The following is a 26,798-nucleotide window of genomic DNA, read 5'->3' as shown; positions in this document are numbered from 1 at the left end:
AGAAGCAGAAAAAGCCTTGGTGCTGTGCAAGCACAGCTCAGCAACAACTGAAACAACCCTGTGTTATTAATATTGTTTTCATCACAAATCCAGAACACAGCCCCATTACAGCTACTGTGAAGAAAACTATCCTCTGTCCCAATACCAATACACTGAGTACCTTGAGCTAGTATTTTGTATGCAGTGTTTCTGTCCTTCTTGTGTTTGGACAAAGGCAGCTACTGTAACTAACTATTTTGACATGTAAATAAAATGGATAAGCAAAAAAAGAGTGAAACTTGTCAGGATGTGATGCCTGTAATTTAACAAGTAAACTGTATGAGGTCATCCGGTTTGTGGCAGCATTTTTTTAAACTGTATTTTTTTTGATAGTACCTGGATTGTAGAAGGCCATGAGAAAAAATGAGAGCAGGTCACTGGTGATGGAAGCCTTTAGGAGAACACAAGTAGACTTCCATTACTGCTTATGGGCCATGGGTGTGATTTAGCTTTGCACCTGAAGTTGCATTCAGTGTAATTTCTTATACATTGGGGATTTTTTGCTTCAGATTCTGAATTCTGTTTTATATGTTTGTCTTGGTTTAGGGCAAATTTGAGAGATGTCCCAGTTTCAAGACTAAACATCATTGTTTCACTTGAAATTACAGATTTTTTTTCTTTTAACTGAAGTATGTTTTCCTGTTTAGCCATGACAGTGACTCTTGACTTGTCTATTGCCTTCTGGTTTAGACTAGTTCAGCTACTTCCTTTCTTCCTTCTAGCCTGAGAAAATACATCAAGATTCTTTACCCTTCAAAGTAGTTCTGAAACTGTAAAAAGAGCATTAGTGTCAAGCTCTCTCCTAGGGCTAGAATCTCCCTAGAGGAGATTATCCTAGGCTACTATTGTCAGTGTAGTATCTATGGATTCTCTGAACGAAGTAGTCTCTGTTGACAAAAGTCTAAATTAGTTTGCTTGCATAACTGCTTTAGTGGTATAAAACCACTGTTCTTCTCAACTTGCACAGGTTTTCTCTTGATTTTTTTTTAATATAGGTCTCAAAGAAGTAGTTGCTTTGCTCTTTTTAGGGGCCAAAACACTTTTAAGCTGTTACACTCTTTTTTGTTGATTCCTCTTGTTGCTAAGCTGCAACACTTATGGAGGGTAAGATGTTTAAACCCGGCATAGTGAAAAAATCATTAGAGCTTAGAGAAGATGTAAATCCCATCTTTTTCTTGTCTGTTGAAGAAGAACTGGTTATTTGTAGACCATTCTGGATTTTTGGAAAAGCATTGCAGTTTTTATTGCTTGACTTCAAAAGTAAATTTACCTGAGAACCTAGTGTATATAATTTCAGATTGTTACTGCTGAATAAAAGCTGAGAAGGCCAGTTTTGACCAACAGGATGCATGTTCACCAGTTCTAATTAATATGGTTTCTTTTACTGTGCTGGTTCTGTGTTGAAGAAGACCTCTACTTTGAAAGAAGTAGCACCTACATGTTTTTTTTCTGTTTTGCTACCACCAGGTTAGAAAATTGGAGGCTGTTGTCACTTAGCATGTTGTTACCTGTTCCACATACCACTTCCATGTTGACTGTGGCATAGAAACAAACAGCAGTAACACTTCTTGCCAATAATGAAAAGGTGCATCGTTCATATTATTTTGGTTTGAAAGCACCAGATTCTGGGAGCAATGATGACAATTTTGGTGAAACTTTGCATTCTATAAATTCATGATAGTATGATAGATTTCTAAGCAGAGGAATTGCTGTTTGTAAGAGGAAGTAGTTCCAATATTTCTCTCTCCAGTCTCAACAACTTTCTTGGACTGGATGAGGAAGATTGTCATGAAATGGTAGTTTCAGTTGCTGGAAATTTTTGCTTCAATGTGTGGGACATGAACCTTGCTTGGTTCATTAAGACCTTTCATGCTTATACAGTGATCCTTTCTCCATGCATTTCTACTGCTTAAATGTGACTTTCAAAATCAAACCCAAAAGCTGTGATTTGTCTTGGAGCTCTGTATCGGCAAGTCTGTTTATAAATCTGAAGCAAGTAGTAGTCATTTCCTTTTCACAGCCCTCCCAGAGCTGATCTCACCCTGGTCTCTGTGAGCTGGTCTCTGTTGGGACCTTGGAGCCTGGCAGTCCATGTCCCCAGGAAATGGGACCCTTCTGGCTGAGTCCATAGAGGACCTGGGTTTGGCTGCTGGTGGCTCCCCAGCTGGGGTGCAGTGGAAGTGTTCTCCCTTGTGAGTGATGTTCAGCAAGAGCCTTAACCTGCAGAGCTTAACAGCGTCTTTGGTTGATAAGGGTTGCTTGTGGATATTCCTGACTATACTTAAAGCATTTGCAGCAAATTGTTAAAACTGGAACTGCTTGATTAAAGCCCTCTTTTGCAAGAAACATTCCTGTTGAGACTAATAGGGACTTCAGATGGTTTCACTATACTCCTTTTGTTTTGCCTGCAAGTTTCTGTAGTTGCTATGATTTGCACAGAGCTGTTGCTATGATTTGCACACGTGTTCAATTTGGGATAGTTACCATATGGTTAGGATGATTATGTCTTTCCAAGGTAAATTATATTCAGAATATAATGTATATTATGGGAATTGTTTATGCCTGGAAATTTTTCTTTTGGGGTAAATTATTCAGGAAACTGGGTCATCAGACAGCTACAAGCTATCCAAACACATTGGTCATGTACTGATAAGACACTTTAACGTATCCATTATTTGTGTGTAATGGGTACCAAAATGGTGCGTGTTTCTTTCTTTAACCTTTCAAAATTTCAATACCAGCTATAAAATACTGTGCTGCTATATAATACTTAGGGGGCTATAACTTAAATTACTGTGTGGATTAAACAGATGAAAATAAAATTTCTTTTTCCCTAATCTTAGTAATACTGGGTGGGTGGAGGTTCCTTGTTGGTTTGAGGGGGTTTTTTTGTATGTTTGGGTTTTTAAAATTTTTTCTTTTCCCTGTATTTTTTAACTGTTTCTGGCACCTGATACAAAAAACTTGAGTCTTTATTTTGACTGAGTTTAAAAGCTGGATGCCTGTGGCACTTAGCATGTGTGGTCTAGCATTTGTGCACATGTTGTGGTGGCTCTTTAATGCAAATAATGGGGAGCAGAATAAGTTTTATTTTTAAATGTGTTACCTTGGATTCTTTCTCCAGTGTGCACTTCAAGATGACCTCATTTTAATCTTTTATAAATGTGACTACTTGTGATATTTCCATTGCTGCTGACCAGATGGTGATAGTAATGACTGAAAAATAAGCTCCCTTCCATGATGAATGGAATTTATCGGCTGCTGCTTTTTGGCAGGGGTGGGAGGGAATGTGTTGTAAAAATATGCTGACTGGCAGTTTGCTTGTTCCATCTTTGTTAAAGCCAGGAGTTCTGTGGGGCAAGAAGTTGGTTGGATGTTTCTCTGATATAGAAAGTGAATATTTTTGTCCTTCTTGATCATGTTTTAATGCTACAGGAATTCCACTTCAATATATGTATTAAGTAAAGAGTAAGTGCTTGAGAATCTTTTCCCTTAGGCTTGGTAAAGAGATGGAGTAAAGGCTTATTTTTACATTTGCTTTTAATATTTTTTAACATGAAAAGTTTTACAGATTTTGACAAAATATTAGTATTGTATTAATTAATGTTATAATTAATTAATGTTTTAATGTTATAATGTTATAAGTACTTCAGAGAACAGAATTCAAGTGTTCTTTCTTAGAAGAAATTTGAAGTAGCATCTCTAAAGAAATTATATAATGTAGCTGCATTTCATTTTTAAGAATGACAATATCCTCTAAATGGCTTTGTCTTGCATATTTAGGTAATGATAAATATTTCAAAATAATGAGTATTTTTCCATGGGTATTAACATTTCTTGGATAATATTAATTCAGTTACCTCTACAGTATTTTAAAAGAGTTGCTAATACCCCTAGCAAATAACCTTACAGGCCTATTACATGTATGTTACACTATTTTGCACAGTTGAAGACTTTATAACTTAGCAAGGAGTAGTTTGTCAGATTATTAGTCTTGAGATATGTAGTGTGTGACTTGACTATTTATATAGATATGCCACAGAGTTCTCAATCAAGAAGGAAGAAATGGCAGAGATTTGGTGTTTTTTTCATACATGTCACCCTGTTGGAAAGAGTGAAAAGTAACACACTTCTTCCAGTATGACAATCTGGAGGAAGTAGTGAATTTTATTAATATTCTTAGGTAATCATGTGTGTAACTTTGAAGGTTTTCATATACTTCAAAGAGTAAAAGGTTTTGCCTTGTGCCAGAAATTTATCCAGCGGCTATTTCTGTCATCTGGGGAGGAACATTTCCGGTCTCATTCTTCAAATGGCAGTAGTCCTATTTCTCTTCCTGGTCTCTCTGTTCTGTGAAGAGTTACAGCAGCTGTGGTTGCATCCCTGCAGTTTGCAGGGTCTGAAGCTGGAGAGAAAAGGTACCTTGTCCTTCTGTCTTCCATGATTCAGCATTTGTGGGGGGCAGAGTTCCTGACTGCTCATCCAAAATTAATGCTGATAATTTCTTACTAAGAGGAAAGGAGCAATATGCCAAATAATGTCATCTTAAGATTGACATTTATAGAGAGGACAACATTTCATTAAAAGAAAAAGAAATAAATTGGAGTTTTTAAAAAAGAGAGAAAAACAGAACAAAGAGAGCATAGACGTTAAGTATTTTTTAAATGGCCATGAGGTGTCAGTGTACATCCAAAAAGAAACTTGGGTGATCAACGCTTCTGAAAAAATGGTTGCCTCTATTTCCTAGGGCCTGAAATAAATCTCTAAGGGACAAGGTTACAACAGCTGAGTCAAGACTATAAAAATTTTTATCTGCATGAGTTGAAGGTTACATTTTCATAGTTATGTGGTGTTTTTTAGCCAAGATGTGTAAATTTATGATGTATTTCTAGACCCTAGTGTAGTTTGCAAACGAGTTCATGAGTTCAGTGTTCCCTTCATTGCCCTGCGTTATGAGCATGCTGGTTGCATGAGGTGTTTTCTGGGGAAGACACTCCACAGCTTGCTATGTAAGATATAAACAAATAGGACTGTTCTTAACCATATTACTGACTTCTTGTTACTAAACATTGAAGTCTTCCTAACATATTTATATTTTATAGAAATCTGGTATTTGTTTTTCACAATGCTTTTATAAAACAGATGTTGTCTTGCCAAGAAGAGGTAGAAACAATTTGCATACAAGATGCCCTGTGGCCTTGTTTTTGCCACAAAACTTCACCAAATACTCTCCCTTTTTATACCCACTTTGAGTGAGTGGGGGTTTGGTTATTTGTAGGTTCTAAGATACCTAATCTTAAAGGAGTGTTAGAGGCAAGGGTGTATAGAAGTTAATTTTCTTAATGTTTTGAATTAGTAACATGCAGCTCATGTGTACTGTGTATTATGTAGTGTTTTGATACCATCTTTCTGATTCTGTATGATAGTATTCCTTTATAATGCAATTTGTTGGCTCTTAGGAATGCCAAAATTTACTTTGCAAGTTCTCCTCTAGGTGTCGTCTTAATTGAATAAATCACTGACTGAAGCCAGCATTAGGAAGATTTTGGAAGACATGAAGCCCAAAATAATCCTGATTGAAAAAAAATACCAAACTCCCCAAACTCACAAGTTTTAGATCATGTTGGATAATTGTGTAAAAGTTATAACTACCTTGTTGTACCTGTATTTAATACATAAATTGCTTGTGTGTGGATTCTGGATACATAATTGGTTTTGTCTGCTTTTTTTGAAAATTCTCTAGTATTTTCTTTATAAAGCCATATGCTTTATAAATACTGTTAGTACTGTAGGGACAGTCTGATTAACACAATCTGTGAAATTTCTATGTTGCAAAATGCTTTTTTTTATTTTAAGGAAATTTACTAGGAGCAATTTACATATTGAATCATGGGAGGAGAAACTTAATAATTCTTTGCATAACTATGGTTTTGTGTAACTGGAAAGAATTTAAGGAGTGATATACTTGGTTGTAATTGTGTCCAGGTTTGGAAAAGTTCAGGTGTCATGAAAACTGTTTTGAGATATTTTAAGGAAAATACAAGGAATGGAATAGTTCTGATACATGGTTGATGGAGGGAGCTCGGTTGATGGGTGTGGGTTTGCAAAGCCATCTCACCACTGTCTGTTGCAATGAGCAGTTTGAATGCTCCCACTGCTCTGTGGCAGCTGCAGGCCCATGGTGGGCTGGCTCACACAGTTCACCAGCAAAAAAAAAGTAAATAGGGACAGTTGTGTCATACAAGTTGCCTGTGCTGGCTCAGGAAAGGGATATGAATGTGCGAGGATCATGTGGGGAAGGGAGGAGTGAAGAGTCTGTCTAGTGACCAGCAGTTAAAATCAGACTAATACACTTTTCTAAATGTCACTTAGAAAAAACCCCCAAAACCTACCTACATATAACAAACAGATTTCTAGAGTGGTAAGAATTTAATTAGCAATCTAAAGTAATACTCTTGTTGCATTTTATGAAATTTCATTTGGTAATAGACTTTTTAAGCAAAGTGCTTTTTAATCTTCTAAATACAGAATTGAAAAATTGATGGGAAAAGTAGCTAAGGAGTGACGGTTGTGTTCATGCTCTTATCCTGTAGTGATAAGAGCCCTCCTCCTGAAGTGCTGCTTCCCTTGTGAGCATTGTGGAGAGGACTCCTTGAAAGGTTTGAAGATTTTTGTCTGCAGCTGTATTTCTCCTTGCTCAGTTTGGGAGAAGCCACATCTATTTTGGCCGCTGCAAAAGTTTTAGATGAGCTCTTTCTTCCTGTAGTAGTGCCTGTATGTGTGTGTGTGAACATGTGGATTTTATCCAGCTGTGTTTTATAGAATGTTTTCAGTTGCCAGAAAAGAGCTTTTTCTTGGACATGAGGGAGGTGTAAGGGGTTCCTAAAAACTTGTAGGAAGTTTAGCTTTCCCTAAGCAGCAAATCATGATGCTTGAGGCAGCTATTGACACACATTATTTTAACAATAATCAAAATAATTTGTGTACAGTGACACTGTTTACATACTGAGAAAAAAAAAAAAAAGTGGTATCCATAGCAACTGGGATTAATTTTGCTCACTTACATACAGTGTTTTGAGTTCCTGGTATGTATGGAAACCAAAATTTCACATGTGAGCAAGCCAGCTGAACTGTGGCTTCTGTGGTCACAGTCTATTTCTATCTACCCAAAACTGATTAAAAGTATTGAACTAGTAAGAATGTTATATGCATTTTTAGTATTATAATAGTTAAATATTTATTTAAACTCTTATAACTTCTGCAAGAGAGAACTGATTTTAAAAAGTATTCTTTGAAAGAAAACTTTTAAATCTTCTAAAAAAAATTAAGTTAGTCAGGACCTTTCCCTCCCAAACTCTATCCTGGGAAAAAAAGCCCTCACCATTAAAATGTGCTCCCCTTTTCGCCTCCTCTGTCCCTGCAGCAGCACTCATTCCTGGGTGGAACAGGGAGGGGGAGACTGGGTTGTAGGCAGATTGTACCATCACATGACTAATGAGTAGGAAAATCTGAACAGAAACTTTTAAAGGCCACTGTTTTCTTTTAGAGCTATGAAATAATTCAGCCTCTTCCTTCCCTCAGTATTATGGACTCCCTCAACTTTCTACTAGGAGAGTTTCAGTAATGAAAATGTATTGAATAGGTATTTTGAAGGAGCAGATTTTGTAGTCCTTTTCTTCTTGACAAAATCAGAGCTTTGTTTTGAATAGCAGAAAATGTGTGCTCCTCTTAGAAAATATATGCTGCTATCTCTCTGTCATTCTAAATAGTTTTCTCAAGATAATGTATTTCAGTTCTTTTACTTATCAGACTAAGTGAATAGCAGACATACATTTGAAGCTGAGTAAACTTTCCTTCCCTAAGATGGTCAGATTTGGAAGTGTTCTCTTCCCAATGCCCTTCTAGTAGAGGTAAAGCAGCCTGTACAGTATAGTTACTCCTACTTAGGTTTTATGTTTGCTCCTCAGTCCAACCTGTGTTACTTCCCCTTTTGGTCATTTAACCACTGGAAAGCCAGTGAGAGCTGTTTGACACTTCTTTGGATGCATTGCTCTGCTCTGGTTCTTAGTTTTTCACAGGGTGTTCATTATTTCTCACTCTTAATTGGTTATATCTTCTTGCTTCTGTGACTGGATTAACATTTTGTTAGTATTTGGTGCTGAGATAACACAACTGTGAGTCCAAGCAAAACATGGACTAAGATAAAACCCTGCTAATATTGCTGAAATGAGACAGGTAATGCACTGTTTGCTGTAGCAGCATATCCAAGCTGATTCTTGCAAATATGCTAAAATCAAACTTAAATAAGCATAATTAGCAGTTGGAAGTCGGTGAGCTTTCTGACCTTAGCTAGCAGAGATAGATCCACTGAGCTTCTTGGGTTTTGTGCTTTGGGAGGAGGTGGAGGGGCAAAAAAAGCCCCCGAACTCTTTCCTTCTTACTAATTTTCTGATAGTTGAATGGTTCTGTTGAAAGCAGGTCTGTCAGTGTTGTTTATTTTTTTGAATAGGCAACTGCTGTTTGTTACTTGAGAAAAGCAACTGGTTCTGGAAATGTTCTAAACTGATGTGAGTCATCAGTGAAGGATTTAAATAGTTGAATATGATGTTTGTTTCCTCCCTTCCATGGCTCAAAATGGTATGAATCATTTTTTTTAGTGTTTCCCAGATAATAGTCTGAGTGGAAGTGGTATGTGTTTCTGACTCAAGTTCCTAAATGTTGGTGGAGTACTCCCAACCACTGCTGATTTTGGTCGTGTGGGAATTCCATAGGAACTTCTGACAAATGTATAAAAGCAAACATTTTGTAACGATGGCAACTTACCCACAAGGATTGATGTGGTTGGTGACATAAAACTTTGAAAGTCCTATTTTGACTGGCATAACTGACTTGACTTTTCTGCCTAAAATGTGTTAAGTGGTATAGGATAAAAATTGAGTCATGAGAATCGCTTTTCAAGTGTGTAGAATGTCTTGTAGAATGCTAGAATTTGTGTTGCATTTTTATATGGCTGCCTGCTACTGTTCTGAAATTGAGGGGTTTTTTTATGAACCCACATCTCTGTAGTTTCATATGCTCTTAGCCAATTTCAGGTTTCCTTGTTCTTTCTACATAACTTGGAGCATCAAAAATGATGCATACTCCAGTGTTAACTGAAATGGTGCTGAAAAAATCAGTTAGTAAATTTTACACAGGAAAGAGAAGGGGAAAAGGAAAAGAATGGGCACATGCGTGTTAAGGAATGGTATTAGGAGGATAACCTTGCTGTAACCTGGAAAGGACTAATTGATTTGTCTGTCATCCTAAGCTCATCAAACATGCTGCAATGAAAGGTTTTATATATCATCAATATAGTGGAGCTTGGGATTGAATCAGAGTGGTTACTCACCATAGGCAGCAGAGCAGTTCTTATTTCTAGAAATCTATCCCACTACCATTTTCTTCTTCAGAAGCTGAGCAGCATGGCAGCCCAACAGAGTTTTAATGAGGAAAGGATAAACTTTATGCCAGATTTCTTGGCTCCAGTGAGAACCTCCTCATTTTCAACCTCAACACCAGCACTGTCCAGTGCTGAATCTGGGTGTTTTGCATTGTGCTGCCTTTCTTTTAAGGGGGTTTCCAGCCTTCCAGCTAAAGAACCAAGGTTGGAAAAAGAGCAAAGGATGAAGGTTATTGGTTTATAGCCCATCCTGCTAAGTGAGCCTCTGTGGGGAAGCTGAGCCTTCAGACCAAATGTAATGTGTTCCTAATCATCTGCTGGAGAAACAGCAGTTTGTGCAAAAACAAACCAGAAAAACATACAAATCCGGGGAAACTAGGACTTGTTCTTTTTCCATGTAGCAATGAAAGATCACACTCAGGTTTTTTTGAGTAAGCAGCTGCCAGGTGAGAATTGCTTCTTTTCCTTGGGATACAAACATAGAGAATTGGTTTCCGTGTATCAGAGACAGACGAAGTGTGTTATGCCATACATTAGAAAATCCCAAGGAATTTCTGGTATTCAAGGATGCAGTCTCTGAGAGGCTTGTGGTGCTCTTGTGTGTCGTAGTGTCTGTCCTTGAATCCCATATGGTATTCACAAACCCCGTAATTCCTACTGAAGAGGGAAGAGCAAACCTATTACATGGTGAAAATAAGGCAATGTTATGTTGACCTTCTGTGATGTGGGCTAGTTTTTCTGTAATGAATAATGAGTTTGATTTTTTTTTTTTTCTCTGCGGGAACAGTATTGCAGGAAGAAATTTTCAGAGAGCAAATATGTAAAATCAGCACTTCCTCTGCTCATCCTGAGAATGACTATAGATCAGTTGAAAAGTAGATCAAAGGAGATGTACTAATTCTTCTCAGGGTATGCCTGTGCCCACAGGCCCAAAGGGAATTCTCTTAGTTGTTTTACTAGCTGCACTAATATAATTTAGTAGGATCATATTTTTGTTAATTTATAGGAGTGTGTACAGTAGTGGTATAAACACTTTCAAAGCAAGGTGACAGATGATATAAAAATTATGATTAGGAAATCTGCAGTTGTTATTTGCTCCGGCCAAGGTACCTGTTTCTTCTCCTTGGGAAAACACAGTAGCATCCTTCCCTGAAGCATCAGGCTGTCAGTGCCAGCTGTGACAGTGGGTTGTTCTTCCAATGTGTCTGGGTTGTTATTTCTTCTCTGCTCTTGCTGGCATTCCTGTCCAGCCTCACCTCCCAGCAACAGGCTGGGTGTGCTGGGAGAGGGTGGCTGACATGTGAAACAGCAAGTGGGAACTGCTGAGACCGAGCCTTTGATTTTTGTTTTGTTTTCGTCAACTCTGCTTTTAGAGCTGGTGTGCACAGCTGAAATTGCTGCCCTCAGTAATTATTCCTGGAAGGACACTGTGGTTATTATTGTAATTGATGCCATTTTCAGTGCCAAAACCCAGAATTGGCAGGGACATGATATGATCTGGAAGGAGCTAAGGAGGCCAAAAGAATTGCTCCTATCAGTGTCCTTTCTGCCTTTGCTCTGCCAGCAGGTGGAAATACTTTCAACAAACCTGTGGGCCTTTCTTTTTGTATTATAAAAACATTTTTTAAAGCTGTCATGGTTGCAAAAACCTTAAGTGTACAGCTAATAATTTTGTGTTTGTGTGGGTTTAACAAATGCTGAAATGTTTTGCCTGCTTCTCTCTTTGCCTAAACGGATATTTTAAGAAAATATCTTCTCAGTTTTCCAACAGAAGTCATCTTCTCTCACTTACCTTCTCCCGGAAAGAAAAATTGCTCAAAAAACAGCCTGTCTTCTGTCCAAAATCCTTGCCACAGTAGCTAAAGTAGTTTGTCAAGGTCTTTGTCTTCATGGATGCAAACGTACCTTAACTGTTCATAACAATATATGTGGATAGGCTCACCTTTTTGTCTCTTCCCTGAAACAGGAGTTGTTTTGACTTCTAGTCAATTTTACTAGACTGACAATACCACAGTCAGACTCATGTGGTTGTTTTTTAGAAAAGCTGTTGGATGTAATAGCTGCCTTCTGTTTCTCAAGAGACAGAGAGGTGGCTGCTGTTGGGTGCAGCTGATAAATCTGAGCACACACATTTCTACACAGTACCTTGAGCCCATGAATTCAGACAGACTGGAGGACTTGTGGCTGCTTTGGGTGCAGCTGATAAATCTGAGCACACACATTTTCTACACAGTACCTTGAGACCGTGAATGCAGACAGACTTGGAGGACTTTTATGTACTGTGTGTTAATGTAAGAATGAACTGTTCATTGTGATTACAGGGTTGTACATTGAAAGTGCACAAGGTGCCTCTTCCTGCCAGTGAATTTAAATCTGGCCTAAAAGGAAAGTGTGGTGAGTGATATCCTAGCTAGTAAACATGTTGGAAGATGCAGGACCCTCATATTTTCTCATTTTATTTTAAGATAAATAGGAGTTGCATTTGCTTTTCTGGGTTTTGGTCTGTGCACAGTTTGATTGCTAGACTCCATATTTTGAACACCAGAGATAATTTTTTTCAGGTATTTACTTGTACTGTGATGGCTATATGGTCCTTCAGCCAAGAGTTTGTCTGCAGGTGTGTTGTTCAGATATACAGAATAGAAGTCTTAAACAGAAAATTGCTTAGTAGACTTTTAACACTTTCAAAGTGCTTTATTGCTCTTTGATCAGATTATATTTTTAACATATTACTGGGTGTTTAAGTATAGAACTGAAGTTTGTGTCTGAATCAATTTAATTATTCGTTTTTCTTATGTTGCTCCAACTGAGAAAAGTTAGAATGAATGCTGGATTATTTTTCTTCTTTGTGCTTCAATTTCAGCTGAAACGGCTTTTCAGATACTGGATTTTATTAATTGCCAAGTTCAAAGATAATATATGACTATGTGAAATAGTTCTTTAGATTAACAGAGCCCGTATAATTGCATGAGAAAAAGTAGGAATTGCCTATGGTATCATGAAGTGCAAGCAGAGCTATTTTGTGTGTCCTTAGGAGCAGAACTGGGGAGTCCAGGGGTTAAAACTATTCTGCAGATGCAGGTGCTCTGGAATAAACAGAACAAAACTGGGAAGAAAGGTACTGATTTCTTGCTTTAGACTGTTCTCTTTCCTGACTCCACCTCATTCCCTCAGGAGTGGGGAGGAAACAGCAGAGGAGTTCAGATGAGTGACTCATGAGAAGTATTCTAGAAGTATTGTAACTTATATTCATGGTGATGCTGAACACTCATCTCTGTCTGTATGTGATAAAATCAGCTTATACTGGGGCATGTCTGTTTACTTAGAGCAGTAGCTGTTAAAAGCAATTTTTGTCTTCTGAAGAAATACACAGATTAGGTATTTGCCTTGCAAAGTTGATATATGACTTGGTTCTAAGTTTTTTTCCTTTTTATTGGAACCTGACAGAACAATTTTCTTCCTTTCCTAGATATTTTTAATCATAGAAAATATTACCTGAAACCAGTTGGATTAACCTCAGCCCAGAAAAAACTTGGTAAATGCTGATTGGCAAGAGAGAAATCCTTATCTGAGTAGATTCTTTGATACTGAATGTCCTTTGGATTTTGGTGTCATCAGCAGGGCTGCTACAGTCTTTTGCTTATTTTTTCCTAGAGAAGAGAGCAGATCCGTAGAAAAAAGGTTGCTATTTTTAGCTGATTCAGAGTTCGTATTTTTTCTGTCTAGTGTAGATGGCAGACATCTGTGTTTTAACCTGCAGGTTGCATTCGTGTAATATATTCTCTTTATATGCACCCATTAAAGACTCTTGAAACTTGATTTACTTAAAGACAATTGTAGTTTGAAAATTACAACATTTTTTTTTTCTTACAGCTACCATGTCAACAAAAAAGCCTTTATTTTTGCAAAAATGCATATCATCATTGCACTTCTTAAAATTTGAGAGTTAAGTGTGGAGCTCTTACTTTGCTAACAGATCTTGTGGAGGTCATCAGATCACCACTCAAACCCCTGTAGACATGGCATTCTTTTTTTAAGTTAGGCCATTTTTGAGCCTTCTTTCCTACTTCTCATTTCATAAGCTTTTGTATGGAAGTAGATGACATTTGGAGAAGACGAATGATGATGACCTGCTGTCTTCAGTTATTTTAAGTTTTATTAATACAAACTGTGTGAGATGCAATGTTCTTTATACCTTCGGAGAGTTCTGTTATGATTCCTAAATTAGTTTGAGGAACAGAAGCTTAAATTAATCATCTTGAATTTACTCTGCTTTCATTCTCTGTTGCTATTAACTCTTCTACACAGAAAGTTGTTCGTCTAGATAAGCTGCTGAAAAATTGAAGCCTTAGTTTGGTTTCTCACAGTAGAATTCCAAACAGCTTTTGGTTTTTAGAAGACCTCTTAAGTAACACTAGAAACTGCATTTTGCGCACCAGAAGATATTTTGGATAGTTTTTTGAAGATGAAAGAAGAAGTCATTAGAGACGCTGTTTGCATTGAGATGAAGACACAGCGTTTGGTTGAAGGGGATGTAAGGGGGAAATGCCAGTTAATTGTGAGCAAAAATTAAATATCCAGAACTAGGTTTTCCTTTGGTTATAGAAGAAATCGCACACACACAGTCCTATCATGAGCAGGGTGGTTTTGCTTACTTACATGGTTTAGATTGCTATAGAAATCAATATAATATTGACTCAGTTGTGCTGGTTCTCTTTCTAATGCAAACTATGATGTACTGGCATTTAACTCTCTGTTGTAATGTCAGAATTCAAAAACATACAATGTTAGGTGAGATTTATGTTAACTTACTTTTGGAAATTATTTATATTAATTGTATTATATCTAAGATCGCTAGAATAATTATCAGAGTAAATTAAAATGTTCAGCATTTTCACAATTAACTGAGAGTGAAAGAGTACTTTTAAAGGTAACTATTGAGGTAAAAAATGGACCTTATTCAGATTATTTGAACTAAATTCGGCATTATCTCTACCTAGCAATGCGTCCAGTTGGTAATTCCAAAGAAAGCATATGGAACCATTGGCATTTGCTTACTGCATAAATGTACTGACTCTTGAAAAGTGTTCATTTACACAGAACATATGGGCTTAGCTGGAAAACCATTATCTAGCAAGCGTGTGTGTATCATATGAAGCTTGAGTATGCATTTTGCCAGAATTTTGCTTTTACACATAAAATCTGAGTTTTAATTTTTTTTTATGCATGTTTAGTTATGCAAATAAGCTAAAGGGTCTGTTCCTTGGGGCATTTTTCACAAATTGAAAACAAGCTATTTTCTATGTTGTGGTTGTTGTGTTCTATAGCAGACAGTAGGGTGTTGCAATAGCTGAGCTTTGAGGATGTCCATGGTTTATTAGAACTAGTTCTGCTGTGGCCAAGAAGAACATGAGTTGTCACATGTAATCAGGTGAATCTGTCTTGTTGCTTTTTAATAAATGGCTGAAATGCTAGAACAAAGCAGTGTGGTGTACAAATCATTGCTTTTTTTGTAATTAAGACCAAAAGTTTGAGATTTCAAAACAACTAGACTATGTAATGAACAGAATATATTTATAAAGTTATTTGTTAGTTTTGTGAAATTTTAATCTGAAGTTTCATGATGAATCAGAATCTGGTGCTATATATTCTGCCAGGCCAGGACTCTAGAGCTTAGGGAGCCCTTGCCCAAGGTACTTTTTTGCACTTAGAATAAGTTTCACCTGCATAAAGTGTCAGGGGAAAGGGAGGTGTTTAAGCAATTCATTATGTTACAATCAAGCTACTGTAGGCATTTTTGAAAGAGTTCATGTAAGCTTTTCCTGTCTGTGGCCCCCAAAGGTGGGAATTCAGTATGTCTATTTATATCCAAGCCATTTACGTACCATTTAAACCTATCTTTAAACTTGCTCACCATTGACAAATTCTGCTCTTAGCAGCCACTGAAGGACATCAGAATTGCCTTTGTGCTGCACAGCAGGAGCAAAAACCCTCCCTCTGTTCCTGTAGCACTGAAGCTTATCCAGCAACTTTTGACAGAAGCCATTTACATAATACACCCACGAGCCAGCACCATTTAGGCAGATTCAAGCTGAAGTATTTATTCAGCAAGTTGTAGGGCTTCATATTATACTTAATTATTATGGTATATTTTAATAATATTATATTTAAATTATACTTAATGTAATTTTTTTTCAAGTTGAGGTTGTGTTTGTCTGTACTAATTGCAAAAACCCACGGGTTTGGTCATTAATAACTGGCTTTTTTATAGTCAGCCTATTGCTTTAAGATTTTACTTTTCATTTAATTTTCAGAGGATTTGTGTGGGGCATTTGTTGTCTTTAGTGAGTTAAGTGAGGACTGTTTTGCTGCTCTGACCAGTGCCATATGAAAGCAGTTAAAGTGCTGGAATTGTTTACTGCCTAAAGTGTAGTTAGTCAGCAGAGCCAGTACACCACATTGCTTTGCGGCTTTTAGTGGAAAATATTAAACAGTCGCTCTTTCTTCAGTTATAGAATTTTTACGTTTTCAGCTGCGTTAGTCACCGAACTGGCGCAGGCTGCAAAGACTGCCCCCAAAAAAAGCAAAAGGCGGGTTTTTTTTGGTGCCAGAGGAAGTTGCCCTGGGAGCGGTGGCTGGGTGCTCTGGTAAGTGTGACATGTGAGCATTCCTAGGCATTGCACCCTGGCAGGCTGCAGTCGCTGCTCTGCTCGCCAGGCTGCTGCTCAGGGGGAGCGCTGCCGTGGCACTGCTTGGTGCCGCTCCTGCCGACTCGGACAGCCGAGCTGCTTTTTGGGCTTGACAAGGCTATCTGCTGATTGTATAATATAATTTATCAAGGAAAAAACCTGATAAGCAGAAGCTCTAACTGAAGAGGAGAATCGTGTTGGCGCAGTGACAGATGTTCGGATAAAGAAGTTGGCTCAGAGAAGATGTACAGAGTCTGAATTTTTTTTTTCCTTTTTTTTCCTCCCCCTCAATCTGAATGAAGACTATCATGGGAACTGCATTCACATGGTGATCAAAAGAAACACTTGAGTGATGAACTGCTTTTGCAGAAGTCTTCTAAGGCAGTAATTTGAGCTTTTGTGTGCAGTAGCTAGCTTGTTTTGCTGAAGCATTCCTCCTCGACAGTATTTTTGCTTTACGCATTCCCTGATGGAGAAGCCACAGCTACTGCCTGGTGAAGGAAAAATGAACGCTCCGCATTGCTCGTGTCCCTGACGGAGTAACACCGGCTGCGCTGCTTTTGCTGGATTCAGCCGGCAATATTATTCAAGGAGTTCATTGTCCCTGTGCTCTGACTCATTGCATGTAAATGTGCTGCAGCCGTGCTGCACGTTGCAGCTATTTTCTTGCATGGGAAAGAATTCTTTTCCTCTGAGCGGGTCCTGAATAACTGCTGAAGCGAGATGTGTTTTTCTGTCTGGACTGTTTCTGACATTGAGAAAGGAAGCTGTAGAATGGCAGGATGATCGGGAGACACGTTTATTTTCAGTCACCAGAAAGCCTGTGAGGGTTGATTTAAACTGACCTTGCAGGAGCGGGAATAGCTGCGGCCGGCTCTCTCGGGGCAATTGTTCCTTGTTCCGTCCTCTGCAGGACAGAGTCGTGTCTTCTGCAACAATGACTTCACTGTGGGGGTAGAAGGACGCTGTGGAAGTTGTGACATTAACAAAGACAAATTCGCTTCTGAAAGGACAGCTGTGTGCGACAGTGAGTGCTGTTCGAATGGAATTGGATCTTGGGATATTTTTATCAGCTGTTCCACAGTTTCGTTATTGTGGTTTCGATGCTTAGGGACTTTTTATTTTATAAAGAACGACTTTTTTTCAGCAGTGTCTTGAACATCTCGTGGTGTTTAAGTCTGGAAAATGAAGCGTGGGGGGGGATTGGAATGTCCCTTTCTAGATGCTAAGACACCAGCAGTAGCACTCACAAGTTGGTGAGGGCCTGTGAAACAGGTGAAAGTATTTCCTCTATGGTCACTGTTGCCATACCTGCAGTCTGCTTCCAAAAATACCATTGCTGGCATTTTCTTGTTTGCTTTTGCTTCCTCAAACGGATCGAATGAGTCGAGTCTGTATTGTTGTTTTGGAGGAGGAGGAAGATGATTCTCCCACATTTATTTCCAATTTACCTCAGGAAAATGTATCTGTACATCCATCGCCCTCTGGAAACGCGCTGGTAAGGCATGTTTGTTGGCATATTTCCTGCTTATAATGCTGTCTCAAATAGCGATAGCTATATTCCTAAGATAAGGATGAATATGTACGATGTTGAAACAAGACAAGGTGATGAAATCTGCGTGTAATAAAGATGGAAAAAGCTGAAACTTAGTGGTAGAATTTATGCTTGCAAGGGTCCTTTCTATTTCATGTAACCTTATTTGTGGTGCAGCAAGAACAGGTCGTGATTCTTGTGTAATAGCAGTGGGGTTTTAGAAGGCTTGGGGAAGTGTATTTGAAGTAAATGGGTTTTCCCTGCTCCACTTCTCACTCTTCAATAGTACATTTATGCAGTACCACTTTAGAAGCTGATGTGATCATTGTATTATAATCATATGCTGTGTTTATTTTGAGAACTGATAAGAGTACATAGTTATACCAAACAAGAGCAATTCTAAGCTTAAATAAAAATTAACATAAGTCACAATCTTGGTATAACTGTTAGATTCAAGTTAGCACTTTCTGAAAATGATCAACACTGGGGACTGTGCTTTTATTGCTTTAAATTACTTTATTCTGTCAAGTGACTGACTTAAATCTTGCTAGCATACCTCAGCAGCTTTTCTTACTTACTAAGAAATCCTGCTATATTTAGTAATAGATGTGTGTGAGTGTGAATTTGTTACCATACTTATCTGATGCACTTTGCTTTCCCACTCTGTCTAAACAGGTGAAAGACTTCCAGTAACTTGAGTCACTTGCTAATGTAAAAGGGGATTGTTTGCTTATACTGTATAGAATTTGCAGCATGTAATGACAACCCTAATTTTGTTCTAAGGCATTCTCTTTTCAGCTGTTATAAGCTTGTCTTCTCAGCTCCTTTTTTTTCTTTCACATATATATCTAATTGACTTAGAGGATGTCTGTGTGTTTGAGGTTTTAAAACTTGCAGTTTCTTTGATTCTAAATACTGGTGCTCTTTTTTTTTTGTTTTACTGCCTGGAATGGGTTTTTTTGTCATTACCTGGGGTTTCTGTTAGGTATCAAAAAACCTGTATGTGTATCACTACAACCTGAAATGGGGTTTTATTTTAAGACGTGTTTTTTCTTTATTTTAGCCACCATTGGTTCAAGCTATATTTAATGGAGATCCTGATGAAGTTCGAGCGCTAATATTTAAGAAAGAAGATGTTAATTTTCAGGTAAAATCAAATATAATTATCTTTGAATATATTTTAATTTTGAATATATTTTAATTTTGTTTGTTATATCTTTCTGCTGTACTAATCTCTTAAAAACTTTGCTAATTCTTGAGCTGTACATTTTATATTCTAGACTAAGTACTGCTTGTACATACACTTAATACTGGGAATGAGGTGTATAGCTTTGCAGATTTGTGTGAATAGTCAAGACCTAATTTTATATTCCTTGTAAATGTTAGCTTTGCAGTGCTTGGGTAACTGCAAAGTTTGTTTATAGTGTTGCATCAGACTAATTTACAGAAAGCTAGGCTGGTTGAGTGTGATGCTATGTAGACTTGAATTGTTTTTAAATTGAATATAGTATATAGTATACATGAGACAATTATAAGAACATGGTCTGGGGTTTCAGTAGGTATATTTAATAGTGAATTTTAAAAAAGGAAGCCTAATGGTTGTATTAGCGAGAATGAGAAACTGGGTTTTTATTTTTGCAGTGCTGCAAACTCAGGCACTGCAGACATAAAAAAATATGCTGAAATGGTACTAAGTTTGTTCCACTGGGTGATATTCAGGATTTAAACAGCACACAGTTACTGTATTTCTATGAAAATTCTAATATTCATGTTTGACACTATGAAAGATAATATAGCATAAACTCTTTACATGGGTTAGAAATTGCTTTGCTTATTGGAGCAAACTGACACAAACCATTTAGGGTTTATGCTACAGGAATGTACATAGCAGTTTCTCCTCCAAATGCCTCAGAGCAAGAGTGATGCTAAAGGTCAAAGGCTAAGATGTAGTTGCTACCTAGGGGCCCATTTAAGACCATAATGATTGTTTACACTTTCTTCTCGGGAGATGTAAACCAAAAGCAAATATTTAGTTTGGTATGTCTCTTTTGACATTTAAAAGCATTCTGCAGAATTTACAGCTGAGAAATGCCACATGAAAAGTCCCAGTGTAAGGGAGCCCTCCTGTTGTCTTGAAGAGCTTGAGTAGGACCCTATATAAAGAAATTTTTGTCAAATCTGAAGCTTTTTTTTATAAGGTTGGACTTTTTATCCTCTTTCAGGAGTTTTGTATGTCCTGAAGCAAGATTGTGTGATGAATTATATAAAAATACTTAATATTCTTTTTAGTTATGAGAGCATTAATTTTGTACCCTTCCCATGTCTGCATCTATATGCTCTGGTCACATTGCAATTTTTGTTTCTAGAAGATAGTTAGTGTTGTTACTTTGTATTCATTCATGTGTTAAAGTCAGGTTTAGCATTCATAGCTATAGAGCTTGTAAACAAAGTTAGGTTTACTATCTTTCTGCTTTTTTTTAAAATTATGTATTACCAAAGCCTCTGCTGTATTTCAGCATGTATGTGGGAGTGGTTTGGTATTGGGTTTTGTTCTTTCTCAAGTTCTGTCAAACGCTTGCAAATAAATAGGAAGATAGGAAGTCAACTGATATGCTTAAATAGGAAAGCTCATATTTTTTGCTGTCTTTGAAGATAATTACTTCATATTGCCAGGTACTTATATTGTAGGAAGAATACTCAAAATCTGGAGGTTTTTACATCTTATGTCTTAATTTTTATTTTTTTTTTAATTCCTTTCTATGAATACATCTCCCTTTAACAGAACACATGTGCACTAGGTGTTAGCCTGGTAACACCCAAGGTGTGGTTGGAGTCCACACAGGACAAATATGCCATTTTCACAACCACCTTCTTCAGCACAGGATTCTTAAGCATGTGAGATGCTTATCACACATGACCACTGTTTATTATCATGGCAATCCTAGTCCTGCTACAGTATTTAAGACTGGATTTACAATTATCCCTTAAATACTGTTTGTTGGGACTAAATGAGCACGTGAATTCTCCTATTGTATGGTAAAAATGAAGTAGACTGCCTAATACCTTTTTCTGTGTGTCTGTGTGCATTTTGTTGCTTTCCTTGGGTTTTTTGTTGAAAATGTCCTTGGCTAGAGGTAATATATCTAATACCTTTTTCTGTGTGTCTGTGTGCATTTTGTTGCTTTCCTTGGGTTTTTTTGTTGAAAACGTCCTTGCCTAGAGGTAATATATTTCTACATAAGTCTAGATCCAGAGTTGCTCCCTGAGTTGTGTTACAAATTGGTATGGACAGAAGAAGGGAAAAAGTGAAGAAAATGTGGTAGTTATTTACATTCCTAAAAAAGAGAAGGATCAGGATAAACTGTTTTGACCACTGTGGATTGTATTAGACCAGTGTATACTGGATTTTTTTTCCATGTTGCTATCCAAATATTTCAGTAGTTATTTGAATTCCAGAGTCACTCCCTCCAATGCCTCTGCACAGTCATTTCCCCCTCTCAAGAGTAACTAATTATTTTGCAGTTTGTAGTCTAATAGTTGAGATTCCTTCCATCCTCCCTTCCCCTGTGCATGGGTCGGCCTCTGTAACTGGAGACCCAGCAGCATTTTGTCAGTTAATTTTGCCCAAAAGTGAACTGAAGATAGGGCTGTTGTACATCTTTGTTGTGACAGTGACATTCATCTAGGAAGGTTTTGTATAATGAAATGTGGGTATTTTTTCCTTGTGTTTCATCCAGCTTCATTTACCTTCTTTCTTTTACAAAGTCTTTCAGATTGTGAGTTGCTCTGTGTGACTGTAAGATAATGTACAAAGAGCAAATGGGCTTTTTTCAAGAAGAAGATTGTTTTCTGTTCATGCCACACCAGCCTCTTGAGTCACAGGCTCAGTTTAGATTTAGAAAGTGTGTATTGTATTCCATCTGCTCTTGTAATCTTTTGTGAAGAAAGAACAAATTGAGTGTATCCCTAGCTGCTTAAACTGCGGTTCAAAAGGCTTACCCTCCCTGCAAGCTGGAAATGTGCAGCTTTTTATAGACAAAACTGATTTATAGGAACTCTGTTCAAATAAATTGTTTGGAAGGTGTACTTTCCTGAGGCTCCAGTTAATGGAAAAAACCCCCAAAAACAGAGAGGATGGAGTTGCTTTTCACTCATCTTTCCCCAAGACAGCTTGAGTAACTGTAGCTGCTTGTTTCATGAATCAGGCTTAAATCACATGCATCACATATGTCAAACAGCATAGAGTTTCTGTTACAAGCATGAGTTTTGCAATGCTGTGTGTGTTTAAAAGATTATTATTATTTCTTGGTACCGTCTTGATCTTTTGAGACTTGACAGAAAGGAAAGACTTGCGTGATAATGGACACATTTAATATCTATTAGTTAATGGAGACCCTCAACGTTTCCTGCTCTTGCTGATTAGATTAGCGTGGCTGGTTTGAATTCTACTTTTCAGCAATTAGTTTTAGCTAACTGAATGATTTCAGCATTGCATTTATAAATTAGTATTGGTTTGGACATTTTTTTTTTTAAGATTTGGAGACCTGTTACTGTTGTAAACTGCCATTTCTGTTTGTAATCAAAACTGAGATGATGTACGTTTAGTTTAAAAGATTATGAAAATGGAATATTTCATCTCAGCTATTAGTTAAGAATGTAATTCTCTCAAGGGAATACCAGCTCAGTGTCAAAAATGATTTAAAGGTTGCAGATCTGACTACTGAAGCGATGGTTCAAAATCAGAACAATTTTTCCTCCTCCTAGACCTATTAGGGTAGTATTTCTTGTCATGAAAATTGATACTTCAGGTAACCCAATATGCATTTTTTATAACCCCATTGCACTTGATCTTAGCTGAGGGGACAAACATCTGATCCTCTCTGGAACTGGTGTTAGTGTGCCTCTTGCTCTTCTCATACTGAATCCAAACACGCTTTTTTTTATGGAGGATTCCCAAAATCACACAGATCTCTGACAATGCTCAAAAGTGCTCACTGTTGCTATATAAAATAGTAATATTGACATATGTGACAAGTGACTTAAAAATTAAGTACCTGGATCTTGCTTTGTATTGTGCTTTGTGAGATTAAAATAGATTTAAACTATGAAATGTTCTAAAGCTGCTTTATGTGTGAGTTGGTGTTTTTTTCCCAACATAAAATGTAATAATGGGAAGTTAAATTCCTCATGCTGTACCATTACAGCCATTGTTACCCTGTAGCAATCAGGGTTCTATGTATGGTTTCTGTTCTGAATTATTGATCCAGCATGCTCCTAATTTAATGCCTTTTTTTGTACAGTGAGTAACCACAAAGTAAAGATTCACCTGTGCTGCTATTTTGGGAAGAAGGGAAAAACAAAATCCAACCATGCAAACAAACGATCTTTTGTCTGCGCTCCCTAACCCACACCTATATTAGATAGCATTGAAGTGTTGCCCATAAATCCCAAGTTTTTTTGGTGGGACTGACAAGGGCTATGATCCTGTAGCACCAAAGTGCTGGGTACGAACAGAATGGCTAAAATTTTGTCTGACTGGTGGTAGGGTGGCTCCATGGATGGCTGTTCCAGTGGAGATGTGGGCTTCATTCCCAGTCCTGCCAGTTGTGGGTTTGCATAACTTCTTCTTTGTGTTTTTTTGCATAGTAGGAGAATGCTGCTGGATATTGTTCTAGGATAAGACACAACATTAAGCCATCCTACTCTGCAGGTCACTGTGTATACTGAAAGAGGAAAGTTGGCTTTTCAGTCTAGTGACAAGACTAGGACTCCTTATACAGCATCAGGTCTGGGTACCAGGAGAATTAGATTATTGGGGGTCTCAAATATATTAGTTATTTAAGATTGAATAATGAAAATTTCAGTACAGTTTAAATAACAAGAAAGATTCTTTGAGGTGATGGTTATGGTCAGCAAAGCCCTAAAAGAAAGAGGTTAAATAGAAAAAATAGGTAGTGGATTTATGGTGACCTGGCTTTCATCTTTATACTTGTTGTTTGAACTACTGGAGTAACAAGTGTCTTTCTGTACACTTGAGAGTGCAGTGTAGAACAGGAAAGCCTGAATTATTTGGGTGCAGTATGGAACATTCTACAAGATCTAATAAAGTTTGATGTTCTGATCATGCAAATGAATCCTGTGCCTACTTCATACATTAAAAGAATTTTTATATATGTTGTTCTGTGGGAAATTGTAATTGCTCTCTAATTCAACAATTACATTGAAGTATATCTCAGTGTAAAGAACCTTACATGAGTAAATATCATGGACTTGCTTGAAAACAAATAAATGAGAAGCTATAATTTGGAATGAGGAAAAAATAATCATTAGGTATTTTCTTATCTTTGTGTTCATGATGTTTCTGTAGCCAATTATTTCACCAATTACTAATATGGATTTTATTGTTTGTTTGTTTTTTATAAAAAGTATTCATGCAAACTACAAATGTAAATTCACTTTAGTTTGACTTATCTGTGCTTCTAGAAACTTTTCTGCACTAACTGGTATGCATAATTGTTTGAGCTATGCCTTTTGTTATCAGTGCCTTTGTAACTTAAAGTCACTGTTAGTGTAAGAATTTGCTGGTTGGGACAACTGGAAGAAGTTCTCAAAGCAGGTTAATAAGTGATGCTCTTTACAGTGGTGGTGAATGTGCAGCACCATGTTTCTGTTCTTTTGGTGAGAGCAAGACTCTCAGAGAGGCTGTTTTTAACAGGGAGTGGAAATAGTTTTGAGGACAGGGGAGAAGACATTGGCAGTTTTGCAGAGATTTGTGTGGGCCAGATAAAAGCAATGGCATGTCCTAACAGTCCTCCTTTCCACTTCAGGAATGCTGTCACTATTGTTCAGGAAAAGGAGTTCATAGTGGTTTGTGATTTGGTGCACTCTGTATGTTTGTAGGGAAATAATTTTCCAGACCAGTTCAGCTGCAACACCTCTTGGTTCTAGAGAAAGCTTCTGGCAGTCACTGCAAAGCTACCCTCTGGTTTCTGTACCTAAACTGGTGAGAGGAAATAGAGGTTAAAAATCAGTGTAATGTAGCAAAAGCTAAGCAGGAGTTGTGAAACGGTTTTAATTCTTCAAGTTGTGTTTCTGAAGAGGTGAGATGATGGGTTTACTAACCATTCTATTTGTCCCAGACATGCCTCACAACCAGTGTTGGTAACTATTTTTGTCAGGTTCCTGCAGGCAAATCAGATGATTTACAGGAAGGACTTTTTCACTGGCAACTGGAGTTAGCAACAAAAACTTGCACTAAAGTATTTGTTACTGTGGAGCAGCATCTTACTGTATTCCTTGGCAGGACAAACAGAGTGTCTGGTTTGCTCATTTGAATGCAAGGGAGGAATTAAAAAGATGCCCAGAAAATTGTAAAATATTCTGAAGAACACTTTTTTTTTTTTTTTAGTTCCCATTTTAATAGGTTAGGTTATACACTTTTGGTTTCTTAGTTGTTGCCATTGCTTAAAAGTTTTAATCAGTTAGGAGTTTTTGTTCTCTAAAAGTGTCAGTCACTGATTTTTTATTGGATCTTTTGATCTTTTGCTAATTTCCAAAGGCAGGCAGGCTTTTAATAGAGACACTGTAGTTATTGTAACTTGAACCATCTAGACTGTCATTGTGGAAATGTAGCTGCAGTAGTATTTTGGAGGAATGCACAGTTTAGACCTATTAAAATAAAACTTCAGTTTAAGGTCTTCTCTCCAAAAAATGTTGTAATATCTCGAGTCTCTAATCATAGCAAAGAAGTATTTTGTGAAAATGGTAACTTCTGAGGTATTAATAAAGTGCATAGAAATATTTGTATAGCACCTAGAAATATTGAGAACACTTTTATCCCTCAGAGATCATTAGAATAAAAACAAATTTAGTTTCCTATTTTTGTAATGTGCTTTTTATAGCTGCTGCATATCTTAATATTTATACCTTCACATTATAGTGATCAAATCTAGAGGAAAAATTGTTTTCAAACTGCTTGCTAATTTCCCATATTATTTATCTTTTTTAAAATCTGTTCAACCTTGAAGCCCTCTCTTTCTCCACTAGAAAGGTTTCTGTTTGGTTGAACCTTCTTTGTAATATGTTTTTATCTTAAATTTAAAGTGTAGCAGATTTGGGGAATAAAATTCAAGGTATTTGTGAATTTGAAAGACTTCTCAATATGATGAAGAGATAGGATATGTTGTAACTTAGAGCAGCAGTAATTCCCCCTCAGTTTTCCTGCAAATAAGAACTGTATATTGAAGGAACACATACATGTGTATGCCTGTATATAAATGCATTCAAGTTATGTATAAAATGTGAGCTTATTTTTTTTTAATGGTCACTTACTGAATGTTAACAACAGTAGGCATATAATAAAATGACAGTGAGAACAGGCCTCTGAAATAGCTGTAGGAGGTTGGAGAGGAAATAAAACATTCCTGTATAAACAAACACTAATAAAGAGAATTCCTGCAGTAAAATACACTGCTGAGAAACTCAGGGCAGCAGCTGCTGCCTGGCAGCTTCTACCTGGAACCCAGCTTCAGGTGCTGCAGCAGAGGGCAAGAAATCTTATATTGGGCAAGTGAGGGGCTGTGAGACTTGACAAAGCACAGGTGAACTCAGGCTGGACATAAAACACAAAACAAGCTGTGTGTGCCTTCAGACCCTTCTACTGCTAACTTCTAATAGGAGAATTTTTATTATCCATTTAAATAACAATAATTATACCTATCTCTTACTAAGAACTGATCTCTAATAAGAACTGAGAGTTTTGGAATTAGATAGAGGCATTTAAAATGGTTAATGGCTTTAATTTGGTAGGTTTTCATTTTGTGCAAAGTATATATAAATATATTTTTTGAATGTATGAGTGAGAAAACTATAGTGAATAACCTCAGGGATTGATGGTAGTTTTTATCTTCTCTATTTGTTTGCCCCCATAGTTCTAATAAAATACAGCTTTTTAATGGGAGCAAGATGTTTCTTTCTCCTTAAATCGATGTTTGGATTTTTGTCCAATGTGCATCTCAGTGTACTGCATTGCTTTCTGCTTCTAGGTATTCTCTGTACTAAACTTTCTAAGTGTTTTTACCACAAACAGGAACCCCTG

At 37.2% G+C, this 26,798-nt stretch overlaps 1 protein-coding gene across 2 annotated transcripts in view; it reads left to right on the top strand.

Annotated features, from left to right (window-relative positions):
• Nucleotides 1-26,798, top strand: part of ANKRD28 (ankyrin repeat domain 28) — a 116,963-nt gene that overhangs the window by 24,830 nt on the left and 65,335 nt on the right. The window contains exons 1-2 of one of the 2 annotated variants that reach the window (XM_041411402.1): nt 16,180-17,665; nt 18,765-18,848. In XM_041411402.1, coding sequence (XP_041267336.1) covers nt 17,549-17,665; nt 18,765-18,848 — 201 coding nt within the window. In that variant the 5' untranslated portion in view covers nt 16,180-17,548. Of the gene's footprint in view, nt 1-16,179; nt 17,666-18,764; nt 18,849-26,798 lie in introns of those variants that run through there. The other variant, XM_041411403.1, reaches the window with a different exon arrangement.

The sequence above is a fragment of the Onychostruthus taczanowskii genome, unplaced genomic scaffold, assembly GCF_017590055.1.
Source record: "Onychostruthus taczanowskii isolate IOZ18803 unplaced genomic scaffold, ASM1759005v1 scaffold36, whole genome shotgun sequence".
Lineage (NCBI taxonomy): Eukaryota > Metazoa > Chordata > Aves > Passeriformes > Passeridae > Onychostruthus > Onychostruthus taczanowskii.
The sequence above is the reverse complement of the archived record's forward strand: the minus strand, read 5'-3'. Positions and strand labels throughout refer to the sequence as shown.